We start from the raw sequence: 22,181 nt of genomic DNA on the forward strand, positions 1-22,181 counted from the left end.
TCTTTTCAGTTGGTTTCATTGGATTCTAAAATATATTCCAAAAAAATATGCGCAAAGGTTAAACTTTGGAGATCAAAAGTAATAATTGGATTATGAATTTTGTAAGAAATATTTTAGAGATATAAGAAAATGGTTTAAAGACAAAATATTTACTTAATTATATTTGCTATATTTTTATGAATTTGTATGAATTCTATTTTTGCAACTTATTACAATCGCTAAACAAATTTAAGAAAGATTAATATTATTAAATTATATAATACTTGCAATTATTTATATATGGTATAGTTTATAATTTTTAAATGATTTTGATTTCTTTTTCTTGAATTATTCTTTATCCTACTTCCAGTCTACTCATTTTGCCTGAAACAGAAATTCAACAACTAAACAAATTATAGAAATCAAACAGAACACGCCTATAACCACACTCTCTTCAATATAATCCTTCTTTATTAAATAAATACAATGAAATTAAAATATATAAATATATGTATATACGTACATAAAAATTTTTAATATAATCATATGACATCACGAGAACCAAATTATCAACCAATCTCATTGAGTCGCCACTGGAGACATAATGGAGCATGCAAGAATGTTAGCTGTACATATATATATTTCGATATTCATCAACGAAATGTAAGGTCAAAGGAACGTTAATTTCATCCATCCCATCCATTAGAGAAATAATGCAACTGTCCATTTCTAAGATTCACTTCTCTGAGTATGTACAAGGTAACCTTGTCCTTATTGGCAAACACTTTGTTTAAAAATAGTGATTAATATTGCTGATAACAGTACGTCACACTTTAATATTCATTCGTATTGAAAAGTGTGTTGCAACGAGGCCACGAAAGATATTATTATAGAGCAGTTTTCCATTAGCCATAGGCTGTGATCCCTCCTCAAGATGATATTTTTAATGTGTACGAAGAGAAAACTATCGCTCAACGTGGCTTATGGGCGCTTACGCGTGCGAGGATGAAACAATATTGGAAAATTATTTATAGCTTGAATAAGGAGAGAACTAATGCAAAGCTATCGACGTGCAACCATGCCACTTAATAATAAACCTGTGTTGTACAGGTACAAATATCGTGGAAATTTATCATTTAACTGGGAAACAGATAAACAATCGTTTCGATCGTTTGAAGAACATCACAAGAGGGTCTGATTTCTGAGGTACGTTGTCTCAGAATGGACACTTTGTATTTATAAAAGTTCAGATGTTAAATATATATATCCAACAGCAATCATAGATGTAATGATCAAGAACTATTGAAGACGCTTGTTTATCAAGGAAGATTCATCCATTAAAAAATTGATGTTCGAGAAATTAGATAAACAATATTGTAAATTGTTCCTATCAATTTTCTCTATTCGAAAATAAATATATTTCAGCATAGTTTCGGTATACGATATTGTTTCAAGGAGGAAACAAATTTCGTTTCTTCTCTGTGTAAATTTTTTTCAAAATGATTTATAAATTGCACATCGATAGCAGAACAATTATTAGCAATAAAAAATTATAAGATGATATACATATCTGTAAATTATTCAATTATATAGATGTGTGGTATTCGTGATTTTATCTTTCTTATGATTTTTATTTTAATCAAGTATACCGATTATTTTTACAGAATCATCGTAAATACTCAAAATGATTTCTCTCTGTTTGGCTACACATTGCGGCGTGCTTGAGTATGCTTGCTTGATCATCCCAGAGCATATTAGCATCGATGATGGCAACGGCAGCCTGGATACTGGTATGGATCATATGGCCGGTAATGAATATCAATCAATTTCTTAATTTAATTATATTATCCAGAAATGCTACTTGGATAACAGCGTAAATAAAATAATAAATAATTTCAACGAAAATTTATTTGGATTTTGAATAACTTAATAATGATTAAGGATCTTGAACAGAAGGAAAACAATAATTTTAGGAAAAATTAAGAAAAAAAATATTGCTTAAAAATTTATTACTTTGACTTAACAAATATATTTACCTTGAATTAATAACTAAAATAAAATATGTTTTTATTTTTCATGCAAGATTATCTTCAGATCAAGTATTTTTAAGTATAACTTTATATCATTTAACACTTTTAATGTCACTTTGAATATATTTTTTTAGTGATCCACTGCACATACATATAATTATATTCACAGATTTGCATCAATTTTCTGAAAAAAAAAAACTTATATAAAAAGTGAGATCTTATCAATTTCTACTTACAGACCACGCGCCATCAACAAGATCAGTGAAAAGGGTATGCAGTTGACGCATCCCTCTGTTCCTTAAAGATTGGAAATAAGCGTCCAGAGAAGCCGGAAAAGCGGAACCGTTTTTTCAAACGTCGTTTTACATGCGTACGTGCGTACGTACGCGCGTGTTACATTCGCTAGGTTACATGCGAAAAGTGCGAGGAAGGGCCTGCAGAGAGAACGGATTTCGTAGAAAAATGTTCTGGCCGGACACGTGACATGTAAACCGTATACAAGCAGAGAAATATTTCCATATACGTACGGAAAAGAAACGATAACAGGTGGAGGGAAAAACAGAGTGAGAGGGGAGAGAGAGAGAAAGAGAGAGAGAGAGAGAGAGAGTGGGGAGGGAGAGAGGAAGGAAGAAAGACAGAGGGAGGGGGAGAGAGAGAGAAAGCAAGAAGAAAGAAAATAGAAAAAGGAGAAATATTTTTTTTTGTTAAAAATAACATAAAGAAAGCTCAAAAGCTGTGGATAAAGAAAAACAAATAAGAAAATAAAAAATATGGAAGTAGTATTGCTTCTATATGAAAATAAATGTGAAATACGTTTAAAAGGATAAGCGCAAAAAGATGAGTAGCTGAATAGAGAAATGAATTAAACCAAGAGGCGATTTAAAAAAGGGATACCTTAAAAGAATTCTAAATAATAAATTAAATGATAAATAAGAAAATTTTATATGTAAAACAAATCGTTTTAAGTAGGAACAACAAAGGATTTAAATAAATAGAGGAGAAGAAAAAAAAAAAAAAAGAAGACGATTTCTATGAATAAAACGAAACGTTGTACTTTGGAAAAAAGAGAGAAAAGTAATTTTAAGAATCGAAGAAAGAAAATTTGAAGCGTACGAGAAATAGAGATAATACATATTGAGATAGAAATGAGCGAAAGCTGAAAATTGAGGCAAATTTGTATTTAAGATTAGACAAAATAGACAAAAGACACGTACGTAAATAAGTAAAAAAAGAAAAAGAAAGAGAAAAGAAAGAAGGAAAAGATTTATTTATTATTATTAAGGAAGTACGCACAAAATATTTTTCAGCAATAGCGAATTCTTCAGACATGAATGTGACTTCAGACATTTTCGGAAACGAGAGTTACAACGTGAGCAATGGTCTCGATTGCGGCGGAGAATTACACTCATATAGAATATGGGAACGCGTGTTGATCGTAATCATAGCCCTTTTCCTTAGTCTGACCACCGTTGTCGGTAACATCATGGTGATGATCTCGTTTAAGATCGATAAACAGTTACAAACGATTTCCAATTATTTCTTGTTCAGCCTAGCAGTTGCTGATTTCGCGATCGGTCTAATTTCCATGCCTCTCTTCACGGTATACACTGTGCTCGGTTATTGGCCGTTGGGACCGCATATTTGCGATACGTGGTTAGCGTTAGATTATTTGGCAAGTAACGCATCAGTATTAAATCTTCTTATTATCAGCTTCGATAGATACTTCTCTGTGACGAGGCCTCTCACCTATCGAGCCAAGAGAACTACTTCCAAGGCCGCCATTATGATCGGTAAGTTAATTTTCTGTTATATCTATCTCTGAATTTAATGGTTCTATTGGTAACACTAAAGACAGTTACTTATCCATAGAAATTTCAGAAGAAACAGTGAAGTTTTAATATTTTATGGTAAATATTGTAAAAATGGCAACATGCTAGTAGTTTTGTAAATCAACAAAGTAAAAGAACGAATTCTTTATGATCTATTATCATCGATAGATCGATTATCGATTTATCATCTTTGTAAGAATTTTTAACAAATCTCGATTATTAAAAAAATTCTTCAAAACTCGAATCGATATTAGTTTTCTGTTTAAAAAACTACAAAATTCGAGACCGTTTTAAATTTTTCAATTAGTATTTTTATATATAAAATATATACTATAATATATATATTTCTGATATTTTTATCTTTATAAAAATAATTATATTTAATTACATGTAAGAAAAAGAAAAATCGAGTTACTTTCTTCAAATTTATCTATAACTTATATATTAATGATAAATTATTTCGAAGATATTTTTCTTCGTTTTTAATATTAATAATATCGAGAAATGAAATCTTTTTTATATAACTTTTTTACACTATCAATAGAAACAAAGGAATCAACCTACTTCTGTCTAGTCAATAATATATACTTATACGGAAAAGCTTCTTACAAAGGAATGTATTAAACCGATATTGGATGTCTATTTTGATGAAACTAATCAAGAAAGTATGTAGCCCGATGAAAAAATATTTAAAATATTCTATTTTTCATCGGTAATGATATAAAAGAAATAAAAATAATTCTTACAAAATTACATAAAAGCTAATAATTTGAGATTTTAATAAATTCAATGTTATTTTATTTTGCTTATTATATTTTATACTATATGAAAATATAGTATAATATGATCATAATCTTGATATGAAAAGCATGCTAAATCAGTATGTTACAATCTTTTAAGATAAAAAAAATTTTTTAAAAAGATTTTAAATTGTTAAATAAAAACATTAGCTACAACTTTTCAGGAAATACTTCATAATCTTTAAGGAAGGACAAATCACTGATATATATATATATATATATATATATATAGATTAAATTACAAAATTCGTATTCCTTCTCATTTAAATAATACTTTAGAACAATAGCATGAATATTAAATAAAGAAGAAATAAACAAATAATACGTTTCAGCATGCGCCTGGGGAATTTCATTGCTTTTATGGCCACCTTGGATTTATGCTTGGCCATACATCGAGGGCCAACGAACGGTACCCATCAATGCATGTTATATACAATTCATCGAGACAAATCATTACATCACATTCGGTACCGCAATTGCTGCATTTTATGTGCCTGTCACTGTGATGATCATTCTTTATTGGCGCATATGGAAAGAAACCAAGAAGCGGCAAAAAGATCTTCCGTATTTACAAGCTGGAAAACAAGATGCCAGTAAGAGGAGTAATTCTAGGTTGGTTGTTTAATTTTTTTTCAATCTTTTTATATATACTATTATATAATTAATAACATTTTGATACTATGACGAGATAATTTCCAACAGTTTTTATTAATTCATTCTATCAGTATCGTATTATGATATTAATATGCATTAAAATTACTTGTTATTTCAAAAACATTTCATAAATCAAGTAAATTTTCAAACAAAATATATATGTCATACAAAAATTATATTTTCAGATCTAAAGAAGAAATCCAACAATGAATAATATCTACTTTCTTTAATTCTAAGTTATTTTAAAATATTTATATTTGTATATATATATACAATTAATTAATCCGTAACGTACTAACAAATACAACGAATTAATAACTTAAAAAATGAAAAGAGATAAATAATCTATCTAATTATTTTTTTACTTATTAATACTTCTCTTTACTTATTAGTATTTATCTAATACTTTTTTTACTAATTAGCGATGAAGCGTTAGACATGGAGGACTGCAGGAGGCCTAGAAGCGAATCGAGCACAGGAGTCGAAGACGTGAACGCGACACATATCGCAGTCTCTTATCTAGAAAAACATTATCCTCAATATAAAACGGTAAATATTTCAAACTATTTAATATTATATATATTATACAAAGATATTTGTTAAAAATAATGAATATAATTTATATAAATTTATAGAAACACAGACCATTTTCGTGGATGTGGTTAAAGATGTGGTGCATCGCATGGTGGCATAGTGGTCGCGAAGACGATGACGAAGAAGAGGATATCGAGGGAGCTGAGAGCAGTCGTGCTACACACGGTTATGACGAAGCCATAACGCCATTGTCAGCGGAAACCCCTCTTACTGGTACGGTCTCTCGATCTGCCTCTTTAAGTGGAATTCATCCTACTACGTTAACTGTTGAGAGAGCTATCAGCATCGCTGATAACCATGATTATAAAAAATCTGGAAAAGCCGGCGAACTATCAACGAAAAGCATCTCTAGCGATTCTGTATGTTTGGATTTATAAATATTCTAATAATATTGCACGATCTTGCATGTTACAATAACTAAAAGTTATATATCTTGATAAAATAATTTTTGCAAGAAACCTTATATTTTTATTTTATTCATTCTTATTTTCATATTTTTGTTTTATTTATCTTTAACATTATTGTCACTCAATTAATCAATCATTCAAAATATTTCACACAATTAAAGCATAAATTAAATATATTGGCTGATCAGAGACATTTCTACAGTATTCGTTTTCATAATTATCACAAAATTAAAGGCGAGAATTATGGATTAAATGAAAAAAATTAAAAATATTCAAAAAAAGGAATAAAAAATTTTTGATATTGAATAAGAAGTCACGAGATATAAGACAAAGAGAGATATTATTTAGAAAAAAGAATATCAATCTATACTTAAAAAGATTTATTTGATACACATTTAATATAACAATTAAAAAAAATAAAATATCTAGCTCAAAGAATGAAATTGTTATATTTGGACATAACAAAGTATAACACAGTAATATATCGATCCAGTTATTTAATAGATTAGAGTAATATAAGCTTGCTTGATCTTTCTGAATTACTTCGTATAATTTTGAAATTTTTCGTATCATAAAAATATCATAGAATCAGGGGTGTCAGATTATATATTATATAATTATTTAATATATAAAAATACTTTACCTAGGTTTACACGATTCTAATTCGACTTCCAACAAGAGATACCAGTGGCATGGGAAAATATTCGGAAGGCCCAAGTATAAAAATGTATCACGACGAAACAGTGAGTCCTTCAATGATCACCAGGAGACCATCTCACATGCCGGACATAAGGATTCCCTTAAATACAAAAAACATTCCGAAAGCATTAGGGAGCAAGCCAGCCGCGAATAAAACTACAAACAAGAAGAAAAAGAAATTGCAGGAAAAAAAGGCCGATCGAAAGGCCGCGAAAACTTTGTCAGCCATTTTGCTGGCATTTATCATCACCTGGACACCGTACAATATTCTTGTTCTAATTAAATCCATCACAGCCTGCTCGTGGTACATCCCGCAAGAGCTCTGGGACTTTTTCTATTATCTTTGTTATATCAATAGTACTGTGAATCCAATGTGTTACGCCCTGTGCAACGCGGCATTTCGACGAACATACGTAAGGATTCTCAAGTGCAAGTGGCATAATAGAAACAGAGCCGCGATTGACAGAGGATGATATCAGTAGAAACGCCCAGCATGCGACATCTGCACGCTTATGGGCGTACTATTTTCTCTATCATTTTCTCTCTTCTCCTTTTTAATCATTCCTCCGAACGTGCTTGCCGATGATAGGGAAACTGAGTTGCTTTCAATTATAATATAACCTATATTAATAAATGTTTACATTTTATGTGACATTTTCGCTCAACATTATTGCGTATATCTTACTTTTATTAATTGGAAATCAAACATACGTATTTATTATTATACTATATTATAATTATATAGTATTTGCTGTAATTACTATATAATTTTATTATAAAATTATATTTCTCAGTTTTGTCATTTAAAAATTTACTACGTGAGTATTAATATTGTTTTTTAATCTTTTCATTTCATTTCTATAGATATGGATAACAAGAAAATAGTAGTTTTGAAAATATCATAGGAACCTTTTTTAAGATAAATAAACTTTCGAAAAGTTATGATAAAATGATTTGTAATACAACATTTATACAAATCGAAAAACAGTTAAAAACATTATACTCAAAAATTTTGTTTCATAGATGTTAGATTAGGGAAAAACAGGGTGTTTACATAATTCCATTTAATAAATTTAATAAGACACATTTTGTATACAGTATTTGTATTTTATAATCATAACACGATTAACTTCACGAGTTTTTGAAATTATTTTTATCCACAATTTGAAATTGTTTTATCCATTTTAGGAAAAAATGAGTGATGATATAGAAAGTATTTATCTATTTAAATTTGTCTATTTAATTTTTATTAGATATCTATAAAATTAAGAGAATCAGAAAGTATGATTTTCAATTACATCGTTGAATGATTGATTAAAGAAATTAAAAACATTTATTACTCGAAACGCGAAGAGGCAAGCGTGTTCTTATTTTAGATTATGGGAAATCGAAAGGACTACTAAATGTTCGCGATTAAACAGCTCAGATTTCCAGATTTGAGGCAATGCAACGTGAATACTGCCATGAAAAATAATCTTTATAAATATATTTCTGAACCGTACAAAAAAAAGACAAAAGAGGGATAAATAATCGGCACATACGCGACAGTGCCAAATTTGTGACTCGATTTCAGCGACGATTGTACGATAAATAAATGATATCGACTTGTCGCGAATCGAGTTTTTTTTCTATAGTTTGTGAAACGAAATCAGTTTCTATAAACAACATAAATGTAAAAATATCTATTTAATCGCGTTGAGACATTTACAATGATATATTAAACAAACAAATTTTTATCAAATAATTCTAAATATTAATTTTGGATTAATAAATCAAAATCATTGGTCGTCCAAAATTTATTATAAAAGTTTTAAAACTGTTAAAAATGTTTTCAGTTATATAGAATTGTTAATGTAGATAACGAAAAATAAAAATTTTCGTTTAACAACAATTTTCAAATTAAAAAGAAATAATATTTAAGAAACTGACTAAATTTCGCGAACCTCCTACAAAGCTATACCGCACAAAAACGAAATCTTATTCGAATCCTAAGAAAAATAAACAAGCATTTCTCGTGCGTTTTATTCGAGAAACACAACGCACTTGATGTACATTTTAAATAGTAGTTCAGTTGTAAATGAGTGTTTTAAGTGTAATTAGTCATGGAGAACCAAACAAGCGCTAATATACATAGAGACATGTGTCACAACTATAACGACAACAAAATAAAAAAAAAAAGCGCTGCATCGATTCTTTCGTATTAAGAAACGTTGTAACACTTTCGTATTAAATAACATTCTAATCACACGTGCCAAACGAAGCTTTAAGATATCAATAGTATAGGGCGGTAACTTAATAAATGTGTTCTTTCAAAAGTATACTTCTATTAAATATATAATATATAAATAAGAAATTAAGAATTTTCTATCATTTTTTTAGTATAAAATTTTACAGAATTTTTAATATGTATTTTTTTCTATAAGGTGACATTACATAATTTTGTATCATTTGTATACAGTACTTCTCGGATAAATGATACAACAATGATTTTTTCTAATTTCGTATGTCGAATCATTGTGAATATAAAATAAAGATATAATGCTAATTATAAATTAAATTTTAATATTATTATTATTATATATATATATATATAATATACAATTTAAAATATATATGTATATTTTAAAAAATTGAATTTTATATTATAATTTTATAATAATTTTATTGCTTTATAAGCATCTAATGAAAAAGTTAAAAATTTATATTTATATAAATTTATATTATCGATAAATATCTTATATATCGCGAAATTTATTTTATGAATAATAGGAAAAAATGGAGTGAATTCTTAAAATATGTGATCATTTATCCGAGGATTATTGCTACTGTGTCATTCTAAATGAAATTTAATAACAAAGAATATAGAATTTTATTCAGTTTAATTAAATTTATTTAGAAGTATTTATGATACAAATCGGCTTTTCAAGCGATTTATAAGATAAATATTTAATATCACCTATACAAAATTTCAAATCGATCTTAATTGATATTTAAAAATTTTAAATCGATCCTAATTGATATTTAAAATTTTTTAATTAGATTTGAAAAAAATAGAAGAAAGACATGCAAAAAAATAACTTTTTGAAAAATACATATAACGCTTACCTAAAAATTTATTTCCTATATTCCTATAATTTGTGAATTGTGATCCCCTTAAGGCTGTTATTTTTAATTAATAATAGTAAATTTTTAATATTTATTTATTTTATTTATTATAATTACATTACATTTTAATTATACTTTATTATATTCTAGGAAATAGTCTTTTTTAGGAAATAATTTTTTCACTAGTCAAAGACAATGCTAATGATTATTTAATGGTAATATTTTACGGCAATAAAACCGTATTAATTTTTCAAATTATAAGCAATTTAATTTTGCACTAGAAACAATAATATTAAAATGGAATTTTAATTTTTTTTTTTTTTTCTAAAAAAACGCGTAATTAATGTTTATTTTACAAATTTGGTAAGATTTATTTAATTTTTTTTATTTATTTTATTTATTTCTAATAATTAATTTATTTACAAAATTATAATGAAAAAATAAAATAAATCTTCCTTAAAATAATAATATTTTATTATAATTTCTTAAAATAATTTTTTTTGACATTCCGTTATTATTAAATAATGTTCGTAATGCATTAATGTATAAAGATTTATTTTAAGAATCTATTATTTTTCCTTTCTTATATAATAAGAAAGCAAATTTATGTATCCTTATTATCCTCGTTAAAAATATTCATTATCTTAAAAATTTATCTTTTTATTTTATTTCATTTTCAATTATATTTTGATAAAGTTAAGTTTAATGAAATTTAATTAATTTTATAATATAAAAAGTTAATAGATTAAAATAAAAATATTGAAATTAAAATTCTAATTTTAAATTTATTTTAATTAGATATATTCTTTAATCTTTTAATCTAACTATTAATCATTATATTTTTTTTACGAAATTTTTTTTTTAAGATACGTAACATTCCATTTATTATAAAAATTGAGAAAATAATATTGTCTATTCGAGGAAAGCCGATTCTGTTTACATCTATATTAAAATCCAAATTTTTCCATTTTTTTTGAATTACAAAATTATTTTCTATCACAGAAATAAATATAAGTATTCAAACGATGAAACGATCGAAAGCACACATTTATTAATTAAGTACATGGTCAACTTGTCAGCAGTCGCGTTTGTTCAAAGAACGTATCATTGATATTTTAGATTTCATATCAAAAAAACGACATATTTTCTTGAGTAATGAATATTAATATTCAGTATAATATACTAGGGTGGTATAAAAAAATTATTTTTCAACGATGAAAAAGATTTATGTTTAACCTTTTCAAATTTTGTATGATAAAAATAATTTCTATAAAATTTAGAGGTGTCGCAAGTATTTTTTGCTTATTAATTTAAAGCGTATTTATGATCTTTCATTTTAAACTATTTATAAACATATTTTTTTAATTTTTTAATTCTTATTTTTATTATAGTTAATTATAATATTTTTTTCTCTAATCTTATTATAAGTTTTTTATTATAAGTATTAATTATTATAAATTTATTGATATCTCAAAATGAATGTGTAAAACGAATATTCATATCATAAAGGAGCAAATTAAGAATTCTAATTCCAAATTTCGTTCAAAATGATTTGTACATTAGAAAGAAACATTATTTCCTGAAAATAAAAATAAATTGAAATTTATAAAATCAATGAGAATTATAATTTACAAATGATTTGCGGCACCATAAAAAATTTTTTTAATTAAATTCACACTTTAATAACTTAAATATTGCTATTGAAATATATACAATTTTCATTCTTTTTAGATGTTATAAATTGTAAAAAAAAATATCATCCCTATATATATGTTTCGTTCCGTCCTTTTATACATTATCTAACGTGTCATTTTATTTATCTCTAGTACTTGTTACTTAGCGTGTATATTTATAAAAACGTATATTTACAAAATGCACATGCACATACATGCATCTCTCTCTCTCTCTCTCTCTCTCTCTCTCTCTCTCTCTCTCGCGCACTCTTTTTCACTTCTACTCTCATTCGCTTTTTTTTATTCAATGTTCAATATTTTAAAAAAAATCATTTTAGGAAAAAAATAAGCTAACGGGATAAATAACATGATGTATGATACAAATCCATCGTTTTCCATACGATACGTTCCGCTGACGCGGCCGCTGAAAAGTTTTCCTAATCCATGTATGTATTAAATGAAGGCGAAACGTCGCCGGTTCAAACGCATAATTCGTGAAGAGAGGGGATTATTGCGCAAAGTGATGCTTGTAGAAAAAGAAAAAGAAGAAAAAGTCTGATGAAAAACATTTAACATTTTTTTCTGTAAATAGAATTATGTATTGAAGGTACACGAGTGTGGAAGTATTCTCTTGAACAAATATTAAGAATTATAATTATTTCTTAATAACGCGTACATTATACATAGCATAGCGCTGATACACATTTCGATAATTATCTTTATCTAAATTATTTAAATTATATTAAATAAATTTAATATAAATAAATTTATAATCTTTTAACGCTCAAATTTCATATATAAATTTTTTTTCATTTATTTATTTATTTTTTTTTTAATTCTTTTTTTCTTTTTTTTTTTTTGCTTATTAATTTTTTAAAAGTGTGTGTATAAAATGTACAGATTTTTTTTTTGTTCCGAAAACGATTTGTTTATCTATTAAATCATATTTGGAATTAAATTTTTATTTGATCGACGATAAATTATTTATTCGTAAATTATTTGAATAGAAAATTTCATTTGATATTTTTCATTCATTATTTTTTATATAAATAAAATTTTGCTCAATATTATACATAATAGTACAATAATGGTTAAAATAAAAAATAATAATAATAAAAACAATAGAAATGATAAAATGAAACATAAAATTATCAAGAAGAAGAAATTACAAGAAGGAAGAAAGCGATCATTGTTCGTTTAAAAAGTATATAAGAGTACAAATAACAGTTTATTATTATAAAAATTGTAGAAATTATCATTGTATATAAAAAGTACATTCTTATCTAAAAAATAATGTACATTTTGTAATATAAAATATCATAGTTTCAATGCATATATATACACACCCATCACACGCTCACCCATTCACACATACACACATACATCATAACATAAAGTAAATTTTTAAAATAAGATGAGCGTTAAGAGATTAATAAAGATTAGTCAATTATTGATTAATTTTTCTTAACATAATTTATTAATCAGTTAATTAGATAACTAATTAATAACTAAATTTTATAATCAATTTATATTTATAAAATTTATATTCATCAATGAAAATTTGTTATTTTATATTATTTTGTGTTTTCTGTTATATATTTTGTTAAATTATAAAATTATTATTCGTGGATTATATTTGTATAATAAAATTCTAAATCGAAAATTTCTTTCTTAAGAATATAATGATATTAATTCAACAAATTTCCAAAAAAAAAAAAAGAAATGAAACAGAAACTAATGAAGAATTTCTCCACGCGTTGGAAATGAAAATTTTATAAATTCATTTAGCGAGAAAATAACGGTAAAAAGAAAAATATAGAACAACGACATTATCAACTGAGCAGATAAAGTGTATCAAATTTTGCGCAATAACCCTGAATAACTTCTCACGAAAATAAAAAAAAAAATAAATTTGCCAAATAAGAAAACTTACGCACATAAACATGATTATTAATTTACATTCATATATACATATATACATATACATAATATATATAATATATGATGGAAGAGGATGTACCGTAAGGTGTGCCAATTTTTTAATTTTACATCGGTTCATGATAAATGGAAATGTACATTTGTACAATATGATTCATTCGCTAGAAGCCCCAAAATTAGTAATTATAATCCAAAATCGTATGGTATAAAAAATAATATATATTAGATAACTCTAAAAATGATTAAACAATGACATAAATGTTTAATAATTCATATCCACTATTAGAAAGAATTTCTCTTGATATATCACAAAAATCGACACATTTATTTTGAATTTCAAATCTCTTAAATATTAATCATTTTTGTCATATTGGCAAATACAAAAGAAACTCTGAATTCTATTATTATATAAATTAAATTTCAATAGTAACTAGATTTCGATTTTCGAATATTTATCCATTTTTTACTGTATCGATTTTAAAATTACAGATCAATTCTAAGATTACATTGCATCGAAATTATTATTTTTGGGGTCTTTAACGAAAGAATTATTATGTATATTCTCGACGAATCTGCGGTGTCCAAACTGTTCTCTATTTACGCGTATTCAAGTGCTCCCTTGTTTACCTATAATTATGTACATCGATCTTCCATTTGAACAAATAGATTTTACATCGATCTTATAAGTTCTTAACCATCACACAAATATAATCAATTCTATCGATTAATATAAAAATTTCGCGCTAAGATTCACCAGATTTTTGAAAAATCAAATCTGAAATCTTTGAAAAATCATAAAGAAATCATTTAACTGATTCATAATCGTTAATTACGCTAGAAATATTTATTGCATTAACTGCGGACGTGTTCAAATTTTGACTGTTAAAATGATTCACAAAAATAACTGTGTAACAAGTATTGAATTTTTTAATTACAGTTTACGATTGTTCATTTTATTATACTTTTACCGGAAAATAAATAATAATGCATACCTTACCGAGCACCTTTTGTGTAGCCAGTATACATTACGTAGTGTTGTAGAACATTTGTATTTTACTCTCGCCATGGGAAATATACTTAAACAATTGTATTCTATGTATGGAGATAAATTTCAACGACAAAAATTTTCTTATTTTTTTTCAATTATAAATTTAATTATGAATTTTTCTATTTCTTCATAGATATTTCATAGGTTTCGTTTAACAACTTTCTTGAATCGTTTCATTATCTTTCCTCGAGGACACACAGGTAACGGTTGTCGTAACTTTTTATTTTTTTAATTGTCGTATGATTGCCATGAAGTATATAATTTTCCACACGTTTAGATACAAAAATATTGTAAACACTGCAAAACTTATACGTAGTAGAGCACAAAGTAAAACGAAAAAAGAAAAAAAAAAAAGAAAAGAATTGTATCATTCGTTTCAAATGATGATGTCTTTACATAAGCGTATATTGAAATAACAAAAATGGTGTGCGACTTTTTTTAACTATACATTACTGTAAACACCAATATACTCAATCTATGTTTATATACGTGTTTTATATTAACAAAAAATACATAAGATGACAAAAACGTTACGTAACTGGAAAAAAGACGTATAGAAAAAACTGTATGTAATAATACCAGTAGAATCTGGATAAAATATACTATCTGTAATGAATAAGAGTTTTATTTTTTAGATAAATAATTCCCAATTTAAATTTTTATTTTTTTATTTTTTTTTTTATACCCAATTATAGGTACAATAATAAAGTTTCTACAGTATCTTCTAAAATAATATAAGAATTTATAAAGCATTTTTCGAATTCACTACTACAACTCACTACAATTCACATATACATTATTATTATAATTTGTTCATTAAATATACTAAAATTGCTATTATAAAAAAATTTAAAATTGATTTAAACATAAAATTTCATTGTAAATTTAGATTTTAAACAATCAAAAACAAATCTGTAATTATGTTCAATGTATGTCATAATGTATTTAATATTAATTTAAAGAATTATTATGAAATAATTCTTTACAATTATCCTTAAAATTAAATAAAAGACAAAATTAATAGAAGAAAAGAAGACAACAATTTTTGTTGCAAATTACTTGATATTCCAAATGTTAGGAATGACAAGAAATCTATTATTATTAATTTTATCTATTATACAACTAGTAATAAGTAACATAGAAAAAGAGTATATACTTTTCAAGTCATATTTAAATATTATATAAATTTCTATATATAAATATTTCTACATTAAATATTTTAAGAATATGGCACATATTTACAATAATTATTTATTTAAAAAATTATTTAATTAATTCATCATCATATAATCTTTAAAAATTTTTTTTAAAGAAAAACATAATCGAACATATTTTAATGTACACTATTTTTAATTGTAAAGACATATATCACAGTCACAAAATCTATTTGTAATGTTTATATGTTTTAAAGCTAATTAGACATATTTTTGGAGATTTTGAACTTTGTTCAAGTCAATATGATATAAACTTTTATTTTTTCTTGTCTCTTTAGTATATACGCGTTTTATTTAACAGATTAATTATTAATAATATGATAATTATTATCAATCAAGAGATAATAAAGATCTAATCCATTGAAATCCAACATTTTTTTATTGCAATTTTTCATTTGTAATTTTTTTTTAATTAATTTATATTATTCTATCTTTAATCATGATAATTATAAAAAAAATTAAGAATTTATTACTTTATTTCTATTTCTTTACTTAAATTTCATAATAGCAGTTGGATGTTAATGGATATTGCCATTTAATGTTTTAATTTATTATTTTACTTTCTATCTAGTATACGTATATATATTTCATTTTGTATGCAAATCAAACTGTAAGTTCAGGAAATATATTTATTAAAATCTGATCTAATAAAACATATGCCAGATGTTTATTGAAAGGTGCATTTTGTAATGAATCTAAAATGAAATCCATTATTTCAATCCATGGTTTATAAAATCCCATTAACCAATAAGGTAACAAACCATACAATCCTTTTTTTGCTGTTTCATAATAATTTCGACGATTAATTTGAAAAGATGAATCCTTTGTATGATTTTTATCATCCATTACTTTTGCGTGCAAAAGTTTTACCACAGTAGCTGCACGGCCACTGTTTAAAAGTTTTGCTAACACATTATAAAGTAGAATATTGGCATATGGATCCATCTTTGCTGATTGTGATGATGAAATAAATATCCAGAAAATTCGTGAAATTATTGATGGCACATTCAATAATCTGATCACTAAAAAAATAATAATTGAATATTTATAATTAGAAATTATTTATAAAATAAATAAATTAAAATTATTTCAAAATATGTTGATTATATATGTTGTATATTATATTCTATTAATAATTTATTTTTTATTTGTATCTATATTCATTTTGTCTATTATTGTTTTAATTATTATTTTGTATTTATTCACTGAGATAAAAATAAGATTTTTTTTTAATTTCAAATAAAAGAAAAGCATAATAATAGTATAAAACATTAATTTAAAAAGAAAAATAAAAAAAAAAGAAACTTACCAGCATCTACAACACGAAAAGATTGACTCTTAATATGAGATCGTTCCAATGAAGATGATAAAATCCGAAAATTAAGATCTAAATTAAGATTGTTTCCGAATATTCCGAATAATAAATCACGATGTCCTTTTTTCTCTGTTTCATTTATTGTTGAATCGCTTGATGGTTCAATTCCAATATCCGTGTAATCATTTTTGATATTAGTGGAAGCTAAAAACACCGACATAAATTTATCTAAATGTTGTCCTTTCTCTTTTCGTAGTTTATATGCCATATTTTGATATAATATGCCAATATCTGGTGTGCTATAATTTGTAAAGTAAGGTTTTAAATTTGGCACAGTCAAAAAATTATATAATAATTCACTACTTCTAAGCACTGGCTTTGATAATAATTTTTCCAAAAAATCTTCATAACGTTGTCTATTAATAGCACAAGATGAATGTGGATTCTTTCTCGAAGGTAATGGTGAATCACTCAATTCTTTATCTCCATGAAACTCAGCTAATCGTGTTCGTAAAACATAAAAATCTTGATCACGACGTAAAACTGTCCAAGATTTTCCTTCGGCAATGTTATGTACAGCTATCACGTACAAAGTTTGATTATCTCCAGTTTCAATATGTGGAATACTAATTCGCCATGTTGTTAAATCCCTGTGAAAACTATCATCCGAATACTTGATTTCATTGTAAGGACGAGAAGGATAATCTATTTCTTCACCTTGATATATATCTTGATAGGGCATTCCATCTATTGTAGACGATCTTAATACACCATCGATCTTTGGAAAATGATTCCCTATCTTTGAAGATATATTTGTAGATCCACTAGTAACATTTAAATAAAAATTATATATATTTTAAAGTATCTCTTAGAAAAATTAGTACTAATTCATTTGACCATATAATTCATTATGATTAGTTTATTATGATTAGTTTATATATTTTAAAAATGTTAAAAATTTTAAGTTTTTGGCTATTTTATGATTTTATAATAATTAATAACTATTTGTTTTAATAATATAAACAATTAATATTAAAAAATATTAAAAAATTACCTTGTATATGGTATTTGTTTTATTCGACTTGGAACTGCTTGTCCACATAATAAATCATATAACTGTAATATTACATAAAAAATAATTATATTATTAAATTTTATCATATTATATTATTAAAGATTATTAATATATAATTATATAATTAAATATATATATTTATTAAATAAATATAATATAAAAACATACAACTATTCCTTACTTGATAACTATGATGGAAAGATGGTAAACAAGTAGATTCTAATAAAGCATGTGCCTCCTGATGTGCTTGATAAAATGGTCGTGAAGTCCTCATTTCCTGAATTTTCTTTGAACCTTTTTCTAAAACTAAGAATAATATTAATACATATAATATAATTATATTCGTGTATATTAATATATTAATATATATTCAAATATCACAAAGTGATTTATGTAATTTAATAATATGAAATAACTTGTAAATTATTTATAAAAAGTTTCATGTAAAAATCATATAGTATATAATAAATTAAAAACTTTTAAAAACTTTAATACTTATTATTGGAATTTTAAAAAATACTTACTTTGTCTTATCCCTATTGATATATCTTCTGGTAAATGTAAATATTCTGGACCTTCAGGATCTAAGTATGTTGCATACATATTTTGAATATCTGTATACAAACTATTTTCTGCATTCAAACTCATATCTGGATTTAACATACGCTTACTCAAATCATCTGAAAATATATGTCAGAACTTTTCAAATTTTAATCTATATCCAATAATATCAATTTTAAATTTATTAGAAATTTACTGATTTAAAATTTACGTTATAAATATGTTTAATTTAAATTCAAAATTCTAATTCCAGAAAATTTAATTTTAAAAATTACTATTATACTAACTATATCATAAAAATTAGTATTAAACTATATAAAAATTTTATATATATTTACCAATATCTAAACAGAATTGAAAAAGATTCATGGGTCCAGTTTCTTTAATGTGTTGCATAAACATATATAATAATCGAGGATCATTCAAAATTTCATCCAATGAAGGTTTCAAATTATTCTGCATAACTTTAGATATCAATGGTATTGTCACCCAGCATTGCAACATTGGCACATTAATCATATCCATATAATTATACATTGAATTTTCATGATGAGTAGCTAAAGTTATTAATGCATTTATGTTATCTGGATCAGCAATAGCATCTATTGCTGGCAACAAAATCCAATTAGCTAAAATTTCACGAAGTATAACCTAAAAACATAATAAAAAATTATGAAATTTTTAATTATGATAACTATATTGAGTTGAATAAGAAATCCCCAGGTAATATAGTAAATTTCATTTTAATTAGTCTTTAATTCCTTATAAAGCTAAATTAATAAATTATTTAAAAAGATGTCTTCCTATTATTTTAATAATTAACTATTGATCCTGGAACTAAGAAAAATTAATTAAATTATAATAAATAATATAACAAAACTAAACATATAGTATAAAATAATTGAAAATTTCATTCTTTTGATGAATTCTATCAAGACTTACTTTATTGTTAATAGATACATGAATAGCTGGCAATAAATGTGGTATAATTGCAGTTACTATTCCTCTGAGATAATTTAACTCTGCTTTACGTGAATAACTAGCTGGATGTATTTCACAACCGAAATGATCGATTAATTGATTTCCAAAGGAAGACATGTCCGATACATCTTTCACTTTCGTGCGCAGTGTTTTCCAATTTTGAGCATGTTGCAATATTAAGGGTATTAAGTGATAAAAGACGACATTAGGGACGTCTGTGCGAAGCAATCGGACTGTAATATTTTTCGTTGCTGTAGCTGTTGCCAAACGAAGTTGCTGTACGAATGCTTCGTTCGTTGAAAAATTCGAATACCATGCGCAAACATATTTCTGTAATAAATCTTCTAAAAGCTGTAAAAGAAAATAATATATTAATTTTTATATTAGATTCGAAAGAATTTTAAAAATAAATACAAATATATATATAATATAATAAAATATATATATAATATTTTTTTCATCATTTAATTACAATAAATATTTTTTTATTTCTTCTTAAAATTAGCTTTTACAAAAATAAAACAAATAGAATAAAAATATTATTATTATATATAATAATATTATTTTACATTGAGATATAAAATTTGCTATCTATATAATATAAACATAGGATAATTACTTGTTCCAAAGCATGGTCAAAATCTTTGGGAATTTTGACTTTAGTTGAATGTGGTAACAATTTATGCCTCTTGCAACTGTTATTACTGCAAACACTGCATGGATCTTTAATTTCATAAGTTGGTTTAAAAGTATCACTTAATGCATTCAAATCCACACCTAAGTACTCTAATATAACAAGTCCATAAAAGATACTTGTTATATAGAGACAACATATAATAAGTACCCAAATAATGCTGAAATTTTTTAATAAATAACAAAATTATTTTTTTATTTTTATCTAAAAAATAAACGAAGATTTTTTATGTTAAATATTACGTTTAATATATAAATATATGTAACATATATTAATTATATATATTAATTATACAATAGAATATAGCGATTGTAAAAAAAATTCATATAATTTAGAACATTTTAATTTATTCTTATAACTATATAAATTTTAATAAAAATTTAAAAACTTACCTGATAATTACAGAAAAAAATTACAGAAAAAATATTTTTATTATTTATTATTTTATTATTTTTGTTAATAAAAAGCGAAATAATAAAAATAAAAGTATTAGAATAATAAGATAACCTAATTACAAAATAATAAAATGAAAATTAAAATACCATTACAATTAAATAATATAATAATAATACAATAATTTGAAAATATATACTATAAAATAAAGGTATATCAATTACATACCTTTCGAATACAATTGAAACAAACGCAATCAGTATAAAAACAGTCGCTGGAATTATTACATTACATATAGTAATTATTATATTATAAAAATCTTGTATTTTATCAGTAGATATAAATGCCATTTCTCTATTAACAAATCTTTTTATTATAATTAGAGTAAAACATCGTTATCATATTATCTTCGCATAACATTCAAATAACTAAAATATGACACAAGGTTTCAAAGATGGTTTCACAGGATAACATATGATATTAGTATTGAACAATGGAGATATGTATACCTATAGTTACTTAACGTATATCGAAACGCAGAATTAAAAATCGTTTTATATTTTGATAACTAATATAATTTTGTCTCTTTAAAGTATATATTAATTTTATAACCTAATTTTATTATATTAATGTGATATAGTTAAAAATTAAAACTGATAGTAATTTTCATTTCAAAAGATCAAAAATTTAAATCAAAACTTTTATCTCCTTGTTTTTATAAGAATTCATTTTAATATAAGTTAAATTTATTTATATAGTTAAATTTATTTGTATATTATTTATTTATTTTTTAAAAATATTCTTATTTAAAAATTGTTAATAAATTTCTATATTTTTAAATACATCTTAAGAAATTTATGATTAAAATCTTGATTTATATTATATTAGAAATTTTATAATAGTAAATATAATCATACAAAACTTATTTCAATGGCAATATTTCCTCCGGATCCAAAATATATCTTTCGTGGTAACATGGGTTCTGTAAATTGTATTCTTTTTCAAGTAACTTCCAACATAGAACATCTTTATGCAGGTACTGCTAAAGGCAATATCCATGTTTGGGATTTAAATGTAAATAGAACATTTTATATTTTTATCAAGTAATTTTCAAATATCAATATTATAGAATAAAATAAAATATATAAAAGTTTGAATTATGTAAATAATTCAAATAATAAAACATATATAT

General features: G+C 24.5%; 3 protein-coding genes and 2 long non-coding RNA genes across 6 annotated transcripts in view; 4 read left to right on the forward strand and 1 right to left on the reverse strand.

Moving 5' to 3' along the window:
- The window catches only part of LOC102670734, a 10,097-nt gene extending 8,306 nt beyond the window's left edge, over window positions 1-1,791 (forward strand). The window contains exon 3 of the long non-coding RNA XR_004151365.1: window positions 1,644-1,791. This is a non-coding gene — a long non-coding RNA (uncharacterized LOC102670734). The remainder of the gene's footprint in view (window positions 1-1,643) is intronic.
- A 933-nt stretch (window positions 1,792-2,724) lies between these two features.
- On the forward strand, window positions 2,725-7,585 carry LOC102670832 (muscarinic acetylcholine receptor DM1). The gene is made up of 5 exons (XM_006608582.2): window positions 2,725-3,799; window positions 4,971-5,250; window positions 5,715-5,841; window positions 5,928-6,245; window positions 6,941-7,585. The coding sequence occupies exons 1-5, from the start codon at window positions 3,337-3,339 to the stop codon at window positions 7,463-7,465; spliced, it is 1,713 nt and encodes a 570-aa protein (XP_006608645.1). The 5' UTR covers window positions 2,725-3,336; the 3' UTR covers window positions 7,466-7,585.
- Window positions 7,586-13,008: 5,423 nt separating this feature from the next.
- LOC116186399 lies at window positions 13,009-16,167 on the forward strand. Its single transcript, XR_004151379.1, has 2 exons — window positions 13,009-13,041; window positions 15,890-16,167. It is a non-coding gene; the product is annotated as an uncharacterized LOC116186399 (long non-coding RNA).
- On the reverse strand, window positions 16,094-22,032 carry LOC102670966 (sorting nexin-14-like). Of its 2 annotated transcripts, none has more exons than XM_031513490.1 (9): window positions 21,906-22,032; window positions 20,522-20,757; window positions 19,864-20,253; window positions 19,260-19,572; window positions 18,885-19,040; window positions 18,542-18,666; window positions 18,340-18,401; window positions 17,280-18,118; window positions 16,094-16,992 (listed from the first exon to the last, which is right to left on the reverse strand). In XM_031513490.1, exons 1-9 carry the CDS (start codon window positions 21,964-21,966, stop codon window positions 16,574-16,576), a joined length of 2,601 nt encoding a protein of 866 aa, XP_031369350.1. In that variant the 5' UTR covers window positions 21,967-22,032; the 3' UTR covers window positions 16,094-16,573. The 2 variants fall into 2 exon arrangements, with proteins under 2 accessions (XP_031369350.1, XP_006608646.1); XM_006608583.2 differs by lacking the exon at window positions 21,906-22,032 and adding an exon at window positions 21,218-21,592 and having other exon boundaries at window positions 20,522-20,756.
- The window catches only part of LOC102671100 (guanine nucleotide-binding protein subunit beta-like protein 1), a 1,904-nt gene continuing 1,547 nt past the window's right edge, over window positions 21,825-22,181 (forward strand). The window contains exon 1 of the mRNA XM_006608584.2: window positions 21,825-22,063. Coding sequence (XP_006608647.1) covers window positions 21,920-22,063 — 144 coding nt within the window. The 5' untranslated portion in view covers window positions 21,825-21,919. The remainder of the gene's footprint in view (window positions 22,064-22,181) is intronic.

This window comes from Apis dorsata, unplaced genomic scaffold, assembly GCF_000469605.1.
Source record: "Apis dorsata unplaced genomic scaffold, Apis dorsata 1.3 scaffold_41, whole genome shotgun sequence".
Lineage (NCBI taxonomy): Eukaryota > Metazoa > Arthropoda > Insecta > Hymenoptera > Apidae > Apis > Apis dorsata.